We start from the raw sequence: 22,833 nt of genomic DNA on the forward strand, positions 1-22,833 counted from the left end.
TCCATCCATCCATCTCCCTTTTTCCATTCATTTCTTTTGACAAAAATCCATTTTTCTCTTCCTCCTCCCAAATACCTGAGGAAAAGTAGTTAGTAATCATTTCAATCATCTCTAAACTATGGCTCTCAGGGATGGACAGATATTTACTGTAAAGCTCCAGACTGACTGAAGGGTCAAGTTCAGGTCAGCAAATGGACTGGACAATGGTTTCTGGTTTCCAGAGTCACATCTGGGCTCCCAGGGTGAAATGCCTTGATGGAGGAGCCAAGTCGGTGGCTGGCAGAGGCTGGAGAAGAAAGCATGACATGGCCCATAGACTAGCCTTTGCTGGACCAGAGAGCTTCTTACACTCTCCTTCCTCCTCTCCTCTTCCACTCTCTTCTTTTGGCTCACCGTTAACTCCACTCATTTTCCTTTGGCTCCTTCATTATTATATCATTACCCAACATGAAGTAGCCCCTCTCCCTCAACCCTCAGCCAAAACAGGAATTTCAATAGACCACTGATGTCCAGAGAGTAAGCCTGGCAGCTAGGTCTGCTGTCCCGGATGAGTCCTCTCAACTGAGCGCATGTTGTCTGGTTCTTTTCTCCACACGTCCTCCTGTTTCTCTTGTGAGTTCCTAAGCTGGTTTTAGGCTCCCTATAATTCTGCCTGTAAGTGGATTCTCCTCTGTGACTGGATTGGTTTTTGAGGCTGCTCCTAAGTACCGAACATTGAAGAACTCAGGAAAGACAGGCTGAATTTACCAGTACATTGACCCCTTGAATATCTTTCTAGAACAGTGTGACAGACATTTCTACTGTTCGTTTTCTAATCACCACAACAAATTCCTGCTGAACATTTTAGAGCTATCAATGACAGAGACTTTTCCCTGAACATTCAGTATGTGAAGGACAGCTGTCAGCAGTGGGGGTCCCATGAGAAAGGCAGGATTTAGAATTGTCCTTATCCTGAGGCAAGTTAGGAAGGTCAATTTGAATCCAATTTGTCCCCTAACTGCTTGTATAGGTGGTTTCAGAAAGTTCTTCAGTCCATAGTCACCTGGAGAGATTGGCACTGCCACCTCCTAGATGCAGGACCTTGAGAAAGCTTCTTTACCTCCTTAGACTCCTCATCTGTCCAAGAGAAAGTTAACCCAGGCCACCTCTTGAATCTTGCAATGACCCTGTATAGAGCCTCGTTAAAAGGCTTTTGTTCGCTCATTGCACTCTCCAAGGTTATAACAATGTTAATGTAAATGTTAAGAGAGAAAAAGTTCTCCCAAGTCTCACTTCCCTAAATATCCCAAAGGTATCAGCAAACATGCAGGTGGAGAGAGTGAGTGACCTGCTCAACTAGGACAGAGTGGGGGCCAAGCTTTAGGACAGCGGTTGTTACAGGCCTCATCCTATATAATGGGACACTACCATGAGGTTGCTGCCTCTCAGAGGTAAACTCAGACTGTCACACAGCATCTGGGTAATTTCACAGCATTGAAGCTGCCCTTCTCCTCCCTGAGTGGTAGCTCTTTGCATATCCCACACTAAGAACAATCCCAAAGAATGGGAACAGGGTGCCTCTTCAGCCTGCTGCAGCTGTCCTAGCTCCCTGAATGGAGCTTGGCTCTAGTAGTGTGCCCAATGGTACACTCACACCTGATTTGTCAACTCTGCCCTCTGTAGCTACAGGTGTAAAGAAAACCCAGGGACTGCTGGAGGATTTGGGTTTCCTGAGTCTTTAGTCACTGTGGACTTCCTAGGGGGAAAAGCAGAAGTTTTCTTTCATTATGTTCAGCCTTTCTCCAGGTGTCTGGCCTCTCCTTTGAGGCTGATTTTTAATGCTGTCCCAGGCACCACTGGAGTTCTGTCAGGGATAGCAAGGTGAACTTTTCTCACTGGCAAATTATGACTGGTTGTTGTTGGTTTTTTTTCAGGAGTTAAAAGAATGTACAAGAGGTTTATGGCTACAACATGCCTTTGTGATGGTGATGGACTGAGAGGGCTCCCAGGACTTCACCTGGAACATATGCATGTGCATTTCTTAGATGTAAGGCAAAGCTGAGGAAGGCGCCAGGTAGCAAGGAGGAGGAAATGAGAGATCTGAGGAATTGAAAGCATTTGCTCATTCAGCCCATTTCATTCATTCATCCTCTTCATTAATAAACACTAGATTGTTTTTTGGAAGCACGATTGGCTGCCTACCATTTCCATGCTCACTTCACCTTGGTTATTGAGCAGTAGAGTTTCTTTGACAACAGCCTGTTCTTTTTACTTTTTAAGCCTCTTCCTGCAGCTAGGCATGGTGTAGAACCAATGAAGTGGATCTTTTTAAAATGGCTTCTGGGAATGTGCTTTCTTTTCTAATAAAAGCAGTACAGATTGGTACAGAGGCCAGCTATCTTTAGAAATTCATCCTGACCCTTTCTTCTTGTTTTAAATTCAAATATGATGATTGGAGGACTGCCAGCTCCTGACCACAGCGGTGTTCAGGTTGCTGATGACAGCACTAAGTGGCTGAACCATGCTAGAATAGGTGAGCTCCGAACTTTGTGTTTGTGTGTCTGTACTAGGTCTTGAACTCAGGACCTTGCATTCTTGCTTAGCTTTTTCACTCAAGGCTGGCACTTGACTAATTGAGTCACATCTCCACTTCTGGTCTTACACTATTTAATTAGATGTAAAACTTTTCTGCTCTAGCTGGCTTCAAATGTTTATTCTCCAATCTCAGCCTACTGAGTAGCTAGAGTTACAGGTGTAAACCACTAGAACACTGACACTCTAAATTTTTTCATATGAGAACAAACAAACAAGCATTTGCCAATAGTTCTCAATTTAAGTGTTCCTCCAGTTCTGACTTCTGCCCTGTGCCCTGAGATATTTGACAATGTCTGGAGACATGTGTTTTCCTGGAGCTACTGATGAAGCCCAGACCATCACACATTCTAGGCAACCACTCTACCACTGAGCTACATGCTCAGCTATCTGCAGACATTTCAGTTGTCACAAAGGCTAGTAGTGGGAAGAGGGAAGGCACTGATATTTAACAAGTAGAAGCCAGACAAGAAGCCACTAAGCATCTTAGTAGGCCCAAGAAAACACTCCACAAACCTAGAATTATCTAGTTAATAGTCAATAGAATGGCAATCATTCCAATGAGAAAATCTGGTTTAAAGTGCTAAAAATGCTTCTTTGCTATTCACAGTCAAATGTATTCCTGACTAACAGAGTTCCTCACATACTACAACACACCATGTGAGGTGCTAGGGATACAAAAGTGAGTAAGGTCCACTCAATTTCCTCAAAAGCTTACAGTTAGCAGGGTAGTCAGGCCTGCTAGGCTTAAAGATGAGAGTATATACTCTATTCTAATGCAGGGAGATGGATGAATAGTCATGGGAACAGAGAATAGAGGAGGTACCAGGTTGCTGACATCCAGGTTTCATAGGGATGGTGTCTAAGCCAAAGACTGAGGGGCAGGGCAAGCTCAAAGGAAGAAAGCTTCCCACCAGAAATTAGGAGGCAGAGGCCAGCCATCATACATGACTGACAGGAGTCTATGTATGAAGGAAAATGGTGGAAAAACAAGGAGACTCAGATGGGACCCATTATGGAAAACTTCTTGGTTTCTCTAGCCAATGGGGAACAGCTATAGATTTGTATTTATGAGAGCACCATGGTCTTTCTATTTCCATATGCATAACTCTCACAGCAGTTTAAAGACTCACATGAGGTGGGCAAAGACCAAGGGTTAGGAAGGCACATCGAAGGCTAAACAAAACCTCCATTGAGAGATGAAGATTTATGTTCTGGCAAGTCTGGCAGGAAGTAGTCATAAGGAGAGAATGAGCATTTAGGAGGTCCTGTATGGGTTTCCTATTAATCCAATGGTGTGGAAACAAAAATGTGTTTTCTCTATTACTACATTCTCAGCACCTCACTGTAGCATTCACCATACTGGCTGGTCCTCACTATAACATTTTCTCTTGACAACAGGAAAGTATGCCAATGGATACAAACTGAGAAGGCCTGTGGATTGGTAATTTGATCTGGTAAAGTTACATAGATCTGCACACACCTGCCTCACAGTTCATTCATAGAGATGATGTCTAGAATCAATATGGACTCTCCATTGGCAAGAATATCTGGATCTCAAAGGCTTGTTCTAGAATCAAAGAAAGCCAACTGGTCAACTTCTAGAGTGTCTTTAGTGAAGCTGCATGTCCCTTAAGGACATAAATAGACAAAAGCAGCAAAGTACAAGTGAGGAGATAGAATCATTCTCTCCAGAGATTTGAGCACCTACTTTATGTCAGGACTCTCCGAAATGTAGCTATGAACACAAAGAAAGAAGTGCATACATCATTTTTTAAAGGACATTTCTCATGGAGGAAGCTTGATTCTTCAGAAATGTTAAGAAGCAATACTTGTGTTCTTAATCCTTGGCAGTACAAAGCTTCTCCTTAGCTGCTAAAGATCTTGCTGCTACTTGGAAGGTGGCCATGAAATCAGGCAATTTCACACACACAAAAATCACTCCAGAATTAATATGGTCTATTAAACACTGTTCCTTTAAAAACATCATTCTCTTTCCAACTCCTTGAGAGGTCACATCTGTAAGAACACTCTTATTGCCACAAACATTTTGGAGACTCATTTCAAAAATCAATATAGAAACTTCCATTTAAAAGTTATCTTGAAAGCTGGCAAACTTTTACTGTGTGCATGAGCACATGTACATGCATGCTTGGGTATATGTGTGTTAAATTTTGGAAATAACCAAAATCAATTTGGAGCTAAGTCTAATAGACAAAAAGGTCATATCAAATATTCCTATAAGCCAATACATAATTGCATACTTAAGTCTGAAGGAAACTTCAAGTAAAAACTACTTTGATGAACAGCAGGAATGATGGGACAAATGTACCATTTCTGGGCTGCTAAATGGACCATTCTTCCCTCCTCCAATGAGTATGAAATCCCAGTGTCATAGCATAAATCCACAATCCACACAATTAGCCTCTCTTTCTTCAATGCATGTGTGCATCTTCTCTGATGTTGCCAGGAATTCTACACATTTACAGTCCTTTTTTAATTTCATAGTAATCACAAACAGAAAACATAGGAAAAGAGTAATTGGAAGCAGTAAAGCACTGAAAGGTAAGATGTGAAAAGGAGAAAATTTAAGATGCTGTTCACATTAGAAAGATCTCCTGTGGTGTCAGGATCACAGTTGATAAAAACCTACAGAAAAGAGCGTGACATGGATCAGTTGGAAATTCCCAGGATTCTAATATACAAAACTATGACATCCAAATTAAGGAAGTCACAATAAATGTTAAACAAATTTGGATGTACCATACAAACAAGATGATACACACTGAATAGCTTACTCTTTGCCCCTACTTTAAAAATATTAATTAATTTAGGTTTTATTTAAAATGGGTAATATACTCAAAAGATGGTAGTCTGAATACATGTATGTATTTTTCTCTGTTCTGAAGCCTCAATAAAATGACAGCACAGGGATTTTTTTAGAAGGTATAAATCCTCTGTGAAGACAAAGGGAAGAGATAAGAAAGGGAGAGAGGATATGAGTAATAAGATTTTGGTAACAAGAAAGCAGATGGAGAAATAGTAACAGATTTAACAGACCTGAGAAAACTGAATCCTAAGTCACGGTAGGCAAAGATGAGAAGCAACGTGGTTGATGGGCAAAGACGCTCTTCTCCATTCTCTCTTCAAAGACTCAGACGTTTACAGTCAGACATTAAAATGTGTGGGAGAAAAATTTCCTAAAAGTTAGTAAAGAAGTAGCCATATATCCAGATTTTCTTCCCTACCTAGAGGAAGATTTTCTAGAAGATTGTTAGCCTAAAATCATGCAAAGCTCAGAAGTACTGAGCAATAAACAGAAGTGATAAGTGAATGCTTGTGTATATTGAATGTTGGGACTCTGGCTCTCCCATCAGACTCCAGGATCCTGGTAGCTGATGTAGACAGAATACTGGTTCAGTGTGAATTTTCCTAAAGGCAAATTTGCAATCTGTTTGTTGAATCAACATGGGGGAATCTATGTATTCATCAGAGTAGCTGGCCATGGATGCTGCTGTACTCAGGGACAATGTCATGGGAATGCTCCGAAGTCACAATTCTGTCCAGAGGGGAAATATGACTCAACTTGGACCACAGTTGGGACATGATATTGTTTAAAGAAATGGAGACTTCTGGCCATTGCCCTAAAGAGACAGAAATCGGCAGGTGGATTCAGAACACAGAGGCAGCTGGCCAGCAACTGAATGCAGAATTCAAAGGGAAGAGGGAAAACTCAGACCAGGGAGGAAAAAAAAAAGCAGTAGCTTTGGTTGAGATCCATAAATAATGGCTACAATTTTATAATCTGAACAGGAAAAGCAGCCTCTTTGAGCTAGAAAACACCCTCACAATGGAAGGTAACTCCAACATGCTTCCATGTGGAACACAGACCCCGTGGACCCTGTCAAGACAATCAGAGAAACCTGTCAAGTACACGGAGAGGAGTTCAAACTGAGCCAGCATAGGCTGGTTTTTCTCTAATCCCTTAGAGAAGGGGACTTAAGGAACTGTCTTCAATAGGCTTCTGCACAGTGAAGTTGTATGAAAACCAAATAAAACCAACCAACCTATGCTTACATTTAAATATAATAAGCTGTGTATAGTTCTTAGGCTTAAGTCGGCATCCAGTTTGTTAACAAAATTTTGTTCTCAGAAAACTTTAAGTGGAAGGGCTCTGACTGGTAGGTAAATTCCTGGGCAAAGTGGACTTTTCTATATCATTGTTGCAGGTTAAAGTCCATTCCAAGACATAGAATGGTCAAAATATAGGGTAATGGACATCCATTATTTTAGCTACCACTGCTATTATTCCAGCCTTGCCATCTCCTCTCTCTTTTTTTCTTTTTCTTTTCCTCTTCCTCCTCCTCCTCCTGTTGTTATTGTCATTGTTGTTGTTTTTGTTCTCCTCCTCTCCCCTCCTTCTCCTTCCTTCCTCCTTCTTTCATTTCTTCTTTCTCCCTTTTTCCTTCTTCTTTCTTCTTCATTTTGTGGCTCAATCCTAGGCCCTGTGCTCAAAGCTAGCACTCTACCACTTGAGCCACAGCTCTGCTTCTGATTTTTTTTGGTGGTTATTTGAAAATAAGAGTCTTGTGGACTTTTCTTCCCAGGTGGGCTTTGAACCTCAATCCTAGATTTGAGCCTCCTGAGGAGCTAGGATAACAGGTGTGTGCCCAGCAAAATGTAGTTTTGTTTGCTATTATCTTTTGCCTTTGGCAGTCTTAGGTCTTAAACTCAGAGCCTCACACTTGCCAGGCAGGTTGTCTGTCACTTGAGCCATGCCCCCACATCGCCTTCCTTTAATGGGCCCTTTAGGCCATGGTTCAAGTAGTGCTGACTCCTTCCCTGGCATTTGGCCCAAGGCTCTGTGCCTAGCAGTAACTGATTGATCCAAGGTGAGGCATGTGATCCATGCTGAACAATTCCAGAGTCACTTGTGTGAGAACTCTCAGAAGGCCTCTTGTTGGCAGATGTTGCTATGCCTAAGAATGCTTCCAGTAAGAGCTGCCAGCAGCCATCTTTGACAATGTGGAAGAAAATTAAGTGATAGAGCACAACTTCATGAATATACTAAAAACTACTTTGTAAGGGTAACTTTTTATGTGAACTGTGTTGCAATTAAACTAAAAACAAGAATCATAGACCAGAGCCTGAGCTAACAGCTTGTGAGAAGAGGTGAGAGATGCCCAAGAGAACCTTGTGAAGAAACTTCAAAAGGTAAAGTGGCAGAACCTGGTGATGAATTGTTTAAAGGGTATAAGCAGAAGTCACAAATGACCCCCTAGTTTCTGGAGGAGAGGAAATAGAGGAAAAGAAGGGAGAATGGCATGAGGCTAGTACGATGCCATCCTGAGAAAGAGAAGTGGCAATGAAGGAGGAGAAGGAGGAACTTCACCAGTTCAACAGACATTGACTCACAAATGTCATGAGCTGGGTCCTGGTGGGTGCAAGTCTCCCACCCTGTGAGTTGGACTGGGAGAAACTGAGCCTCTCTGGAGACTTGGGGTGGGGGAGAGGAGGGCTAAGAACAGCCCAGGAGTCTGCATGCATGCAATCTCTGGCAATCTTCAGGCTGTGGCTCTGTGTGTGTGCTCCTTCATGTTATACAGACAAATAAAAATCTTTGACAGGGGCTGGGAAGGTGGCTCAGTGGTAGAACGCTTGCCTTGCATGCATGAGGCCCTGGGTTCGATTCCTCAGCACCACATAAGCAGAAAAAAAAAGCCGGAAGTGGCGCTGTGGCTCAAGTGGTAGAGTGCTAGCCTTGAGCTGAAGGGCTGAGGGACAGCCCCCAGGCCCAGAGTTCAGGCCCCACGACCGGACCAAAAAAAAAAAAAAACTTTGACAGAAATTTGGGATTATTTGACAAGTAAGATGTCTAAAAGAACACAGTCCCCTTACAGAATTCTGCAATTCTGTATATAAACAAAGCCTTAGCCTTGGCTGTGTCTTTTAGATCTTTGCTAGGCCACGCTCTATACGTATAGCATATGTATCTGCCCATAGTAGACATCTGAGGGGTCCTGCTTCCAACCTTGTGGGACATGAGAACAGTGAATGTTCACAGTGCTCTGCTGTTTTGTCTCTCAACATCTGGCTTCGAAGATGTTTGGCTATCCATCCCGCACTTCCTAGTGGCCTCTTTATGCCTACTTGAGAACTTAAGACTTCTAGTTCACTTAGACCCACTGATGAGATGGTGTTTTGAAAACAAATGCAACAACAGAAAGTTGCTTTCCCAAGACTTATAAATGAACCTAAAAGCTCAAAACCCCACCACCACTTTGTATCTGTGATGTCTGATTGGAGCCATGCCCTGCGACAGTCACTTTACAATTACCTTGGGCTCTAGGAGGGGCATTACTTATCTAGCAATAAGCATCTGTGACAAAAGGCAACTTGCCCACCAGGCAATGCTTTCTTATTATTTTGAAGAAAACATTCAAAAACTACAGAATACTCTCCAGGCCTCCAGTGTCAAACACTGACCTAATGATCAACCAGGCCATACCTGTGCACTACCTACCCCCATCTCTCCCTATTTAACCTGAAGCCAATGTCTGTACTCCTAGAAGATGGCTGAAGATGTACTACTGAAGGGCTGACTTCCCATGGCTGCCATGTAGTAAAACTCCTACCTCTGCCCTTCACCATGTCTCTTGTTTGGCATATGGGGGGGGGGGGGGAGAGGGGAGAGGCTGGACCTGGCATGGGACTCCTGGGTTTTGGTCTAAAAACCCAGTTTCTAAAACATACCTAGAGGATCAGAAAGGGCACTTCAGAGTCATTTCACCACAAAATTGAAGGACATTAGAGCAAAGCAGCATTTTAGGTTTGGCCAAGTCTGCAGACTTGAGTGGTGAGGGATTGAGGAAGATATTCCCCATTTTGCAAGGAGACAACATAATCCTAGGAAACTTCAGGTCTCCATCATGAATGCCAGAACTAGGCAAAGGGAAAGCACTACCCTAAGCAAGTCTGTACCTTTTGTTTACCTCCCCTTGATAAACCTTGAGTGGCTCTGTGGCTCAGTTCCTGCCTTTGATTGTTTTGTCTGCATATTTCCTTCAAAGAGTTGATAAAGCAGCAGTCTTGAGCAGGAAGATAAGAAGCACCAACTCACTGAATAACATCAAGGGGAAAACTGCTAGCTCATCCATTTTGTTGTTCCGTTGCTCAAAAGGATCAAAATACCAATTAACTTGCTGGCTCAGAAATCTTTGATATCCTCAGATTTACTGACACTTTTGAAACTCTTGCTCCCACTTGCCTAATGGTTTTCTGATTATGAACAAAGAGGTGCTGATCTGTTTAGCATTTGACCTGTTTTCTTAAATATTTTTAGGTATTCAATACTTTGTGACTAAAAATTCTTGTTACATTTATGAACTAAAATCATCTTTTTTCCCTTGTTCCACCTCCATATTTGAAGGGAGGTTGTGGAAGAGGCTTAAAGGGTACTTCTTTCTTAAATGTTATTTCATTCTTATTTTTAATGTGAAATTTCTCATTTCAAGGGACTTTTCCCATCTTTTCTTTTCAATGGAATTTATCAGAGTTTGGAAAACTTAAAGCAAGCTACCATGTTTAGGATCCACTCTTCTCTAAGGAAAGATTGGAGAAATGCAGAATTTGCTTCAATCTTGGAGTGAAGAGATAGTCAGGGTGGCTGGTGAATAGATTTGAATCAATCTGAATATTTCTTTCCAGTCATCCTCATGTTGGTGCTTCTTCCTCAGAAGGGGTTATTGTTTTTCACTATTTCTTGCCAGAAAACTCTGTAAGTCTCATACGTGATCACCTGCATATGCAAGACATCCCACAGCAGTTGTCCAGAGGATAGCAGTGTTCCATTCTTAGCAAAAGCAAGTTTCTCAGGTTGGAAAGCTCCGTGCAATTTGTGTACCTCAGTAAACACTGGGCATGGCGCATTGATTGAGAAGGCCAAAGCCAGGGTACCTGGGTTCAAATCCTGGCTCTACCATTTTATACTGTGGGAACTTGGGAAAGCCATAGAATTTCTTTTTGTGTCTCAATTTCCTCATGTGTAAAATGTGATAATCATAGAGCCTAACTTGTGGTGTTGTCCTCTAGATCAAACAAGATTACATATTTGCTGATAATCCCCTAAAATGTCCTATACTCTATGATATTTTCTGTGCTACATGATCAGTTATCCTGTAACAGTACAGACCCTAGAGAAGAAGATTTGCACTCAAATCCTCCAGAATCATGCCCCACTTCTGAAGGGATACTTCAATCACAATACAATGTATCTAGAGAATTCAAGACCTAAGAATTTATATAATAAAAATGTCTACTGACATTTGTGTATGTAAATACTGGATCTTGAACTCAGAGCCTTAACACTGTCTCTTAGCTTTTTTTTGCTTAAAGTTGGCACTCTGTTACATGAACCACAACTTCAATTCTGCATTTTTACTGGTTAATTGGGTGAGAAGAGATTCATGGATTTGTACTGCCTGGGTGGCTTCAAACCACAATCCTCAGACCTCATTCTCCTTTGTGACTAAGGTTACAGTTGTGAGCCACTAACACGTTTTAACATGATCAAAAAGGAACACAACCTGTCCTCTGGGACACTGCAGTTTAGTTGGACTACAATTTAAAAGTAGAACATTTGCCAGGTGCCAGGTGCTCATGCCTATAATCCAAGCTACTCAGGAGGCTGAGAGCTGAGGACCATGGTTAAAGCCAGTCCCTAGTGCAAGGCCCTGAGTTCAAGTCCTAGTGCAAGTACACACACACACACACACACACACACACACACACTTAAGCAAGATTTGAACAAGTAAGTGGCAGCCAGTAATCTGCTCGTCACATGTTTGAAGGGAGACAGGCAGGTGGACCACGCCAGGGCACAGAATTGATCAGGGTAGAGCAATATTTGCAAAATGCACATGTATTCAAGGATGCTGGTCTGACCTTTTCACAAACTCTTCGAAGAGGATGCGGTGGGAATAGCCCTGCCTGCGGATGCTGACAGTCTCCAGGATCCCCGTGGAGCGGAGCTGGGCCAAGACCCTCTCTTCAGAGAACTGCAAGGCCTTGCGTTCATCATTGGGTTTAATGCAACGCACGAAATGGGGCTGTCCAACCACCATTTTGGAGAGCAGATCCATCAGAGAATACTACCAGGGAGAAAATCACAACAGAAGATGAAGTCACCACTACGAAGGGCCTGCAGAGGTCTTCAGAGCAGCTTGAGACTTATAAATCACCCCGTAAGCCTTTGAGGCACAACAGGCAGTCAGCAACAGGAGATGGCAAGGTAAGTTCTCCTTACAGCTGCCTAAAGATTCAAACACATTCTTAAACAACTCCTAGTGCCGAGTAATGCCACATGCCAAGAACATGCTTTAGTTTTCCCTGGAATACCACCATTCTGTTATTCAAAACAATGTTCTGCACGCTGTAATTTACAATATCCAGCTTTGGGGAAAGGAGTTGGCTGTTTCTTTTGCCTAAGAACTACTAAAAAGTCTAAAAATTGCTTTATAGATGGAATGCTGGACTAAAAGGTCTAGGCTGCATAGGCACAATTCTACTTTGTTTCTGAAACACAATTGGCTGTGTTGGATTTTGTGGCTCTGTGTGTGTGTGTGTGTGTGTGTGTGTGTGTGTGTGTGTGTGTGTGTGTGTGTGTGTGTGTGTGTGTGTGTGCACATGCACATGTGCTGACCCTGAGGCTGGAACTTAACCTTTTCATTCAAGACTGACACTCTACTACTTGAGCCACAGCTTCACTTCTGGCTTTTTAGTGATTAATTGGAGATAAGAGTCTCACTGACTTTCCTTCCCAGGCTGGCTTTGAACCACCATCCTCAGATCTTAGCCTCCTGAGTAGCTAGGATTATAGGTGTGAGCCACAGGAGCCTGACTGACTTTGTGGCTTTTGAGTGTTTTTGTATGGGTTAGCTTCCCATAATACCTTCTATCTACAATGCTGTTCCCAGATCCTGCCCCTCAGCCTGCCTGGCTCCTCCAGCTATGACCCAGTTTCCTATCACTGACCACCCAGCCCTGCACAGTCACATCCCGGGCCAGTCATCTCACTACATTATTCTCCTGTCACAGAGATCAGTTCCTGCTTCAGCATAACAGTATCTCCACATGATGCTACTACCTGATGAAGCTATATAAACCTAGCTACAAGATGCTACAAAAGATGAAGCTACCTGAACTTAGCTCTCAGAGGAGCATGACCTCTGAACGATTTCCAGCTATGTAATAAAGGTCAACCAATCTGTGCAATTTGGTAAACAAATATATGTTTTATCTTTGCCTGCTCTACTTATGGACATTTAACAGAGTGCTCCTAGAAAAAAATGCTTTTATGCAAAGAAGGAATTTTACTAGATGGAACATAGAAACGGGGATGGCAGAATTAGGAAAGATGCTAGGCATGGTGGCACACGTGTAATTCCAGCACTGAGAAGGCTATGTAACAGCTTGGGCTACAGAGCCTGACTCAGTCTCACAAGCAGCCAAAAATAAAAAACAAACAACCAAGGAAATAACGGGGTGGAGGCAAGTGGAGTTTGCAATGGGGCAATTCAATCAAGGAAAATAAAGCTGGTGCTTTTCTTTTCTTTTCTTTTCTTTTTTTTGTCGGTCGTAGGGCTTGAATTCTAGGCCTAGGCACTGTCCGTCAGCTCTTCAGCTCAAGGCTAGTGCTCTACTACCACAGCATCACTTTCAACTTTTTCTGCTTATATGGTACTGAGGAATCAAACCCAGGGCTTCATGCATGCAAGGCAACACTCTACCGCTAAGCCACCCTCTCAGTCCCAAGCTGGTGCTTTTCTAGGCATCTGAGCTTGATAAATTTTAATGAACTATCATTTGCTGGAGAAGTGGCTGACTGGCTACTTTAAAGTGAAGATGCAGCCCAGAGACTCACAGCAGCTCAGTGGCAAGAGCTGCGTGCTGGGGTTCTCTCCTTGCAATCCTCTTCTACCTGCCCTCCCCTTGCTTTACTGATGCTGGCTTTTTGCCCTGGCTCCAGCGACTCTATGCTATCTGGCCCTGGCATGGGAGGATGCAGCGAGTCCTTTTGGAAGCAAGAAGACAGAGATGAAGCCCAGCTCACTCGGAAGTAGGACGCCACGGTTTGCCTCTTCATGTTGGTGGTTTCTTCTGGATGCCGGATCACCTCGAGGGTGTCCACCTGGAAGCAAGCACAGACATGGCCAGTAGTTAGAGAATATCCCAATTCCTTTCATGTTCCAAGTTCTCCTAATCTAGAAGAATATTTGTCAGATACCCCAGGCTCAGACTGTACCACAGGGACTAGGGCCGAGGCATCAAGCATCTTCCAGGCCACACTGCTGCTGCCCACCGGCCGTGTGCTCTCGGCAGGCAGCACTCGGGACCAGTGCAGGGTGGTCACACCGGGTACCACCATCTCTCTAGCTACCTAGCAGGGAGGGATTTCTGGATGGAAACAATTGAAGGAATAGATTGATGGAAAACAGCCTGTGTTTCCTATTTGTAGCTCAACAAACTCTGCTGGGGTGAGTGGAGGGAGGGTGAGTGGTTTTGCAGTGCCAGCTTCCTGCACAGAAGTGACAGCTCTTGTCTTTTCTGAGCAAGTGGCCAGGGTGTGAAACAGGGTCGTATGAACTGGAAGATGCTGCTGCTGTTGCTACTGCGGCCGCCAACTGCTGCCAGCATGTGAGTTCCTCTGGCTAGACCCTCACCTTCTCCTGGGAGTCAGGACATCTGCAGCAGGATTCAATGAAGTTGTAAACTGGGTGCTAAAAGCGGGGAGAGGCTGGTACTTAGGAGCCTGTGTGAAATGGCAGAAAACCTTCCACTGGGTTGGATAAAGAAAAGACTTGCCAGGTGCGAGTAGCTTACGCCTGTAATTCTAACTACTCAGGATACTGAGATCTGAGGATTCAGGTTTGAAGCCAGACTGGGCAGACAAATCCAAGAGACTCTTATCTCTAGTTAACCAGCAAAAAGCCAGAAGCGAATGTGTGGTCCAGTGGCAGAGGGCTAGCCTTGAGTGAAACAAGTCTAGCCCAGTCTAATGCCCAGTACCAGCATAAAAACCAACATCTAAAATATAAACACAGGTTTATTTATTTTCATTTTACATTTGTCGGTCATGGGCTTGAACTCTAGGCCTGGGCGCTATGCCTCAGCTCTTCAGCTCAAGGCAAGCGCTCTACCACTTGAGCTACAATGCTACTTCTGGATTTCTAGTGGTTTATTGGAGATAGGAGTCTCATGGTCTTTCCTGCCTGGGCTGGCTTTGAACGGCGATCCTCAGACCTCAGCCTCCTGATTAGCTAGGATTACAGGCGAGAGCCACCAGTGCCTGGCTAAACACAGGTTTATTTTTCAAGTAGGGAAATTACAGGACAGAGTAAGATAGATAGATGAGTCAGGAAAATTATATTATTTTTTAACAAATATCAGAGATACTAGATTCAGAAGTTGAATCCAGGAGATTCTCCATCTATCTTCTCCTTTGAGATGATTAAAAAAATAATAACTTCAACCTTTTGCCAATAAACTACCCAGAAAAAGCTGGAAGTGATGCTGTACTCAAGTGGTAGGGCACTAGTCTTGAGCACAAAGATGCTCAGGGACAGCCCCAGGACCAGCAAAAACAAAAAACAAAACAAACAACAATAACAACAACAGAAACCCAACCCAAAGATGAGATCATAAGGTCTCTGACAGAAAATACTGTAATTAAACTTCTCAGCCACTGATGATCCCAGCCCCGTAGACTGGACCTAGCAATAGGAATTTCTCGCATGCCATCTCTATAAGTGCTCAATCCCTAGGCGAATGCTGCTGATCTTACTCTGGAGATATTCTACTGAAAGTGTATTTGTAACAGGTGCTTAAACTATTTTTGCTGCCAAGAATGAGCTAAAAGCAGGAGAATAAACTACATCTGTGCTTCCATTTTGTGTTTACCATCATTTTAAGCCGTTCTCTCCACAGTCACGTTGCAATCCCCTTCAGTTCCAGGCAAGTCTGGACTGGTCTTAAGGATCTTATGACAAGGACTAAAACGAATCCTAAAGAACTTCAGAGCCTTGCAGGGCAGATCACTCCCAAATGAGGATACTTACTGATCAATAATGCTCAGGATGCACTCTAGAGATGGAGAAATCATCTCATGGAAACCCATTTGTTCCCCTCAATATCTTCAGAACCCGAGAAAATCACAGGTGAGATAATGACCAGCTAAAGCCAGATCTCTTAAACTAGTCACACCTTTGCCCCCTCTGCCTAATACTTCCACATGCTCAGGTCTGAACCAGAAACTGGCTGAAGCTGAACTAAGGTACCTTCTATGTGTGGTATCATGCTGTGTAATCTCTTTCTCTACCATGTTTCTTTCCTAATAAACTTTTCTATCACATGTACTGCATGCATTCTTGCCTGAATTATTTTTATATTAGACCCCAGAATCAGGGTTGATTAGCTGTACTAAATTTCTGGTAACAAAATCACTGTACTGTACCAAATACTTTGCCCTCATCATGTCATTAAATTCTCAAAAATGATATTGTCAGAGAAATATGATTCCCATTGTACAAAGGAAAAAGTTGAAGCTCCGAGACTTTAGTTTCCTGGAGTCTTGCTACCAGAATACAGTTGTGCCCAGATCTGATTCCTAAGTCTTACTTACTACTACACACTGCCACCCTATGTGGTTTGGTATAACTTATAAAATCAAAGTCTGAAAGCACAGTATTATTAAAAAGGCTTTGCCTCATCTGTCAACTGAATTTACTGTAGGATAAAGAGAATCCAAAGCATCTCATAAACCACCCAGATCTCAGCAGTAAATGCAAAACTAGGGAATCTTCTCCTGGTCTTGGTGGGCGAGTGCTTGCTATCTGCATACTAAAACCTCAAAAGTGCTTTTACTTATTATCATCTGCCGGGACCTTTTGTCAGGAATTTTTACTGCTTTCAAGTGACAGACACATCCATCATTTAGGAAGAAAAGGGCTTGTCAGGACCACCCATTCCCAGAAGCCTCTGGGGCACTAAGTGGGAAAGCATCTGACCAACCAGTCCATGCAATGCTGCTCTGTGCTCTGGAGCCTTTGGGATTCAGGACATGCCACCCCAAACAAGGCACTTAACCTTTGAGAAAACAGCAGAAGAGGGAGCACCCTTTCTCTCCTTCCATCCTCTGAAGAGACAATACCATAGGAGGGTCCTCTCTGATCTCCTTTTCTCATACCAGAAGGAAGGAATGTCATAAGAGGGCACCAAAAAGGACCCAGCTCATCATCAGATCAGATCTAATTATACTTCTATATAAAAGCCCACAAAAATACACAGATTTCCTTATTTCTTTGTGGCTCTTTCTTTGTAGCTCCTGTTTGGGTAACACTTGCACTAAACCAAAGTGTATATTTCTGGATATCACCTTTAGTTTTTTATAATGTGTATGCTATTTATTTTCTTGTTCATCCTTCCTGTTGTTGGAGGAATTGAGCTGTGAATCTTATGATAGGTGGCAAAATGATGTTTCTTCTTTTCCTGTACTGAGCTCCACTTCATCCTGGGGCAAACTCCATCTTGGACAAGGCAGAGATTGATGAAAGTATTGTTGGCTTTCTTTGCCAGTCTCATTTGTATTTTTGGATGCCCCAATTAGAGCATTTGACTTATCTCCTAAGTGAAAATAAATCTTCTGGTCATTTTCACCTTATGCATACACATGATTAGTTTAGTTTCATAGTATGTATGCCACAAAATAGAAGACATTTCCCAGTGGACAGAGCCTGAACAGTAGGAGCTGGTGCAGGAAGTACACTAACACTGCTGGATGCCAAGTGTGGAAGGTAGGGTCCTGGCAGGGGCTGGCCATCAAAACTCAGCCCTAGGGGGAGGGAAGGGATAATAGTAGAAAAAGGAGGGGGTAACAATGTTTGACAAGAAATGTACTCATTACCTTACTCATATGACTGTAACCCCTCTCTACAGCCTCTTTACAATAAAATAATATTTAAAAACTCAGCCCTCGGAAAGCAGTGTGTGTGGAAGAGTTGGGTAGGCTCTACCCTGACAATGAAGACTACTAGTCTTGAATCTTCTTGTGTTATGGTATCTGGTTGAAGCCATGCCCCCAGAGAACTCATTGCATTTCCATTATTTGTGAATTTACCTACATGTTAGAATTTATTTGTAACCCCAAAGTCAAGAGTCCCAGGGATCATTCACAGACGTGTGCCAAGAAATGACCATTTTGTTGGGTGAGAGGGAGGTTCAGATGGTAGCTAGCCAGCCCCTGAGCAAAAGCAAGCATCAGATAGCAAGTTTCAGTCCTGCTCTCAGATAATCTTTTTTAAATGAACATTTTGAACACCTTGATGCATAAGTTTCCAGCTGAAATCAAACAGGGTGACGCTTAGCCTTTTTTTTTTTTTTTTCAGCTGTCATACTATAAACAAGTGCCTATTTTCCAGGTCTAGGGAAGTGCTTCATTTTTTTCTTGTTGTTTTTGTTTTTTTTTTTTGTTTTTAGTTTTTTTATTTTTATTTTCAAGGTGATGTACAGAGGGGTTACAGTTACAAGTAAGGTAGGGAGTACATTACTTGTCCAACTTGTTACCCCTTCCTTCATTTTTCAGGTAAACATTTATACAATACCCAAAATCAAATGCAGTGACAACAGGGGATAAAGCATAACGGGGAAAGATACAAAATAAAAAAGAAATCACATAGTACACTAAAAACAACAACAACAAAGAAAAACCTCATTTTTTTGCATTTATATACATTTTGTTGGTTATTTTTAAATGACCCCCAAATAAGATGCTGCAGGGCTGTGTAATGTTGTAAGCACAGGAAAGTTGTCATGTCCCTCACAGAGAAAACAAGGGTTCCCATAGCTTTACTCAGGATTGAGTTGTTTATAGTTGGCCATGAGTTCAATGAGACAAATGCTGCAATTGAAGTGTTACTTTATAAAAAAACATGGAACATAACTACTTATAAGAAAAATATTTGGTGTTGGTGGTTTATGCCTATAATCCTAGCTATTCTGGAGGCTGAGATCTGAGGACTGCAGTTTGAAGCCAGCCTGGGCAGAAAAGTCATGAGACTCTTATCTCCAATTAACTATCCCCAAAACGCCAGAAGTGGAGCTGTGGCTCAAGTAGTAGAATTCTAGCCTTGAGAAAAACATCTCAAGGACAGTGCCTAGGTCCTGAGTTCAAGACCAGGACCAGCAAAAAATAAGAAAAATAAAAAATTTTGGAGTTGATGCTTGAGCACTATCTCTCCCCCAAAATCATAATTAGAATTAGCTTTTCCATATTTTATTCCACATTGTTCCCTTAATAGTTATTTTAAAAGTTAATAGTTGTTTTACTTCAATACTAGTTAATATTTTACTGTTTCACATTGTTCTATGAAATTAATTTCATTCCAATTGGATTTACGTCTCATTTATTATCTTGCTAGTTTGTCTTTCTTAGCTTTAGCTATATGCACATGCTTTGACATTTCAGTGGCAAGCTCCCTTGGAGGAAAGGACTTTTGGTCCATGGTCACCTCCTGTGCTGAATCACTTCATAGCTATGTCTGCTGGCTCTCTAACTCTCCTCTTAGAGATGTATATGTGACCAAGAAATCTTAATGCTGAGTATATATTTAGTCCCTGAAGCCTCTTGAAAGCCAGCAAATATTTGACAGGTACAGAATTTCCCTATTTTCACTATTTTGTGCAGGATGTTTGAGAGGAAGAATCCAACATAAATCATTAATATTTAATATATATCTTTCAAAAAGTTGGATGCCAGTGGCTCACACATGTAATCCTAGCTATTCAGGAGGCTGAAGTCTGAGGATTGCAGTTAGAAGCCATCCCAGGTATATTTTAGATATGAGACCCTTGTCCATTGTATGGCTAGTGAAGATCTTCTCCCAATCCGTGGGCTTTCTATTGATCTTGCTAGCTAAATCCTTTGCCATGCAGAAGCTGTGCAATTTCATGCAATCCCATTTGTCCAACCTTTCTTTGATTTGTTGTGTTTCTGGGTCTCTATTAAGAAAATTTTGGCCTGTGCCAAGGAGACCTACGGTTTCTCCTATTCCATCCTGTAATGTTTTCAGAGTGTCTGCTTTGACTCTGAGGTCTTTGATCCATTTGGAGTTGATTCTGGTGCAGGGTGATATATAAGGATCTAGCTTTAGTTTTCTATGTTAGGTGAAATGAACCCCAAGATAAGGATTCAAATGTTTTTTCTTTCATCAGATTGTTTCCAATATATTTATAAGATGATTTATTTGTTGCTTTGTATGTACCTCCCCCATGGTATAAGCCCTGCTTTCACTGTATTTGATGTTGATATAATTGTAGAGGGGAAGGGAAAAAAACAAATCGTTTAAATAGGGATACAGTTGGACCCATTACAATAATGAGATGTACAAGACATTATGTCAAAAAATGAACTTTACAACTTTGGCGGGGTGGGGGGAGGTAGTGGTAAGGGGGTGTGGGGTGGGGGGTGGAGAGCGGAAGGGATGGTATGGGGAAACAAAGGAGGAGGCAACAATGCTTGATAAGAAATGTACTCACTATCTTGCCCATGTAATTGTAACCCCTCTGTATGGTATTTTCACAATTAAAATAAAATAAAATAAAAAGTATAAGCCATCCCAGGCAGGAAAGTATTAAACTGTTATCTCCAATTAACAAAAAAAAAAAAGAAAGAAAGGAAGGAAGGAAGGAAGGAAGTAGAGCTGTGCCTCAAGTGGTAGACCATTAGCCATAAGCAAAAACGCTCAGGGACAGTGCCTAGTTCCCAAGTTCAAGCCCTAGGACAAGCATTAAAAAAATGAAAGAAAGAAAATTCAAAGACATTGTGAATTAAGTGTCTTTAAATAAGAACATATATCTGACATATGGACTGGTTGACTCTGGGTTGAGTTTTGCAGGAACCTAATATTGTTTTGCCACTGGGAGCCATGTTTTACTGATTGCAATAATTCTATAGACCTAAGATTCTAACTGAACAAACTCTCGCAAACAATAAGAATCAATGAATTGAATGAAAACAAAATGCATATGTAAGATCAAGAGGTTCTCAGAACTGCTAAAAAGTTCCATGGAACTCTCTTACAGGAACTCAAAGAAATCTATTGGTAAATAGTCCTAATGTCTTGTCACAAAGTAGCAAGAACGGTATTCAAATAGATCATACTAGCTATGTGGGTAGAAAAACTACTATTAGTTCAAATCTTTTGAATTCCTACCACCTGCAAGCAAATCTATTCTCAAGAAAAGTACACATAAATATTTACATCTCTGTCAATGTTGGGTAATTCTCAAAGGCATTTTAGGAAGCCAAACTGCTTTTTCTTTGTTAAATATTCTATGCAAACAAAATATAAGAAAAGCTAGAGATGTGACCTTTTTATTACTCCAGTACCCCAGATAAGTGTTTTTCATGGTAGCACATAGACTTTCCTTATCATATTTGGGGGCTATCTCCCTAGATCTATCTAGAGAGATATCTGATCTATAAATACCATGCATTAAACCCTGTATACTCTCTGCATTTTCTTATGCATACAAACTTATAATAAAGGTTAACTCATAAATTGGGCACGGTAACAAATTAACAAACATAACGAAAAATAAGACAATTACAACAATCTACTGTAATCAAGATGCTAATCTTACCTTTTCATTTAAAGGAAGCACTTTAGCTTCTGTCTCTGGCATATCCAAATTTCTAGCATCACTACTCTTACGTTGGGGGCCATTCTTAAGTAAAATAAGGATTACTTGGACATAAGCACTGTAAACTCAAGGCAGGTGATCTGATAACTGAGATAGGTATTACTCCAGGACTCATGGGTGGGTGCATGGGGTTCTCAAGGTGGATACACTGGTCCAAGCGATGATTCACATCCTGGACAGGACCAAGAGGGATGGCAGGAGATTTTATTGTGTCATAATTATGTAAAATTCATGAATTATTTATATATAAATTTTTCATTTGATATTTTTGGACCATAGTCAATGTAGGTAACTGAAGTTATTGAAAACTAAACCACAGAAAAGAGGGGGATTGCTGTATATAAAATAAACATCAGTCAAGCGATCTTCAAGATGCTGGCTAAAGATTAGCAAAAAGAGAAGGACAGCTAAAAATCTTTTTTACAGTTGGATATTTATGAATCCTTCCAACATGGCTTCTGCGCAGCCAACTGTACAACTCATTTTTTTAAGAGGCCAGAACTGAGAAGCAGGAAATCATTTCTTTGCTGACTCCATTTAGTCTAGGAATCCTCCTCTGCAGGTTGATGATAGCCTCAAGGAAAAGTGCTTTATTTCTTCTTAAATGGACTAGGTTTCTTTCTAAGTTGTTCTAAGTTTCTTCATCTTATGTAGTATTTGGGGGATTGTAAGGATTATAAGGTTTCCTTGACTTTGTTCAAATTCCCAAACTCCTAATTTCCTAGATGCCTTCGGATCCTTTACCAGACCACTCAGGCTGATAAAGGGCCTAATGCTGACCATTATCTGGAAGACAAGAGCTGCTTCCTTGCTCCCCCATCTCTACATTATCATTGGTGCAAAACTGTGACTCACCTTGGCTTTCCCAGCACTGAAATGTGGAGGCAAAGATCTTGAAGCTGCTGTTACCTTGGCTCTTGTCTGGGCCAAATTACCTGAGCAAAAAAGACAAAGAACTTAAATTGAAGGGTAAGTTAAAGTAATTAGATCATGAGTTATTTTTCCCCTTTATGTCCCAGTATTTCAAGAATTTAAAAAAAAATGATTTACTCTGAATTTGAAAAATTTTGAAATTTAATTACATAAATTGTAATAATTCTTTTAAAATCAAAGATAAGTGTTACCACCTTCAATGAGCATTAAAAAAAATATCAAAAAGTAACTAATTCACTCAACAAATCAGGAATGGAAAGAAATTACCTCAGCACGATAAAAGCTATACATGACTTACCTAACACCACACTCAGCTCTTCCTCTAGGACCAGAAAGAAGGCAAAGGATGTACATACTCACCACTATTAAACATATTGGAAGTTCTGATCATTCAGATCAGAAAGGAATAAGTAATCTAAATAAGATTATATCTGCTCACAGATGACATGATCATATAGACAATCCTAAAGATCTACATTTAAAAATTACTGTCATGACCAGGTGTCAGTGGCTCACACCTGTAATCCTAGCTACTCAGGAAGGTGAGATCTGAGGATCACCATTCAAAGCTAG

At 41.5% G+C, this 22,833-nt stretch overlaps 1 protein-coding gene across 2 annotated transcripts in view; it reads right to left on the reverse strand.

Annotated features, from left to right (window-relative positions):
* Window positions 1-22,833, reverse strand: part of Myo3b (myosin IIIB) — a 370,163-nt gene that overhangs the window by 153,222 nt on the left and 194,108 nt on the right. For both annotated transcript variants that reach the window (XM_042694123.1, XM_042694122.1), the window contains exons 22-24: window positions 22,183-22,262; window positions 13,682-13,759; window positions 11,515-11,720 (exon numbers count right to left, since the gene is read on the reverse strand). In XM_042694123.1, coding sequence (XP_042550057.1) covers window positions 11,515-11,720; window positions 13,682-13,759; window positions 22,183-22,262 — 364 coding nt within the window. The remainder of the gene's footprint in view (window positions 1-11,514; window positions 11,721-13,681; window positions 13,760-22,182; window positions 22,263-22,833) is intronic.

Source organism: Dipodomys spectabilis, unplaced genomic scaffold, assembly GCF_019054845.1.
Source record: "Dipodomys spectabilis isolate Male_0828 unplaced genomic scaffold, ASM1905484v1 ptg000174l, whole genome shotgun sequence".
Lineage (NCBI taxonomy): Eukaryota > Metazoa > Chordata > Mammalia > Rodentia > Heteromyidae > Dipodomys > Dipodomys spectabilis.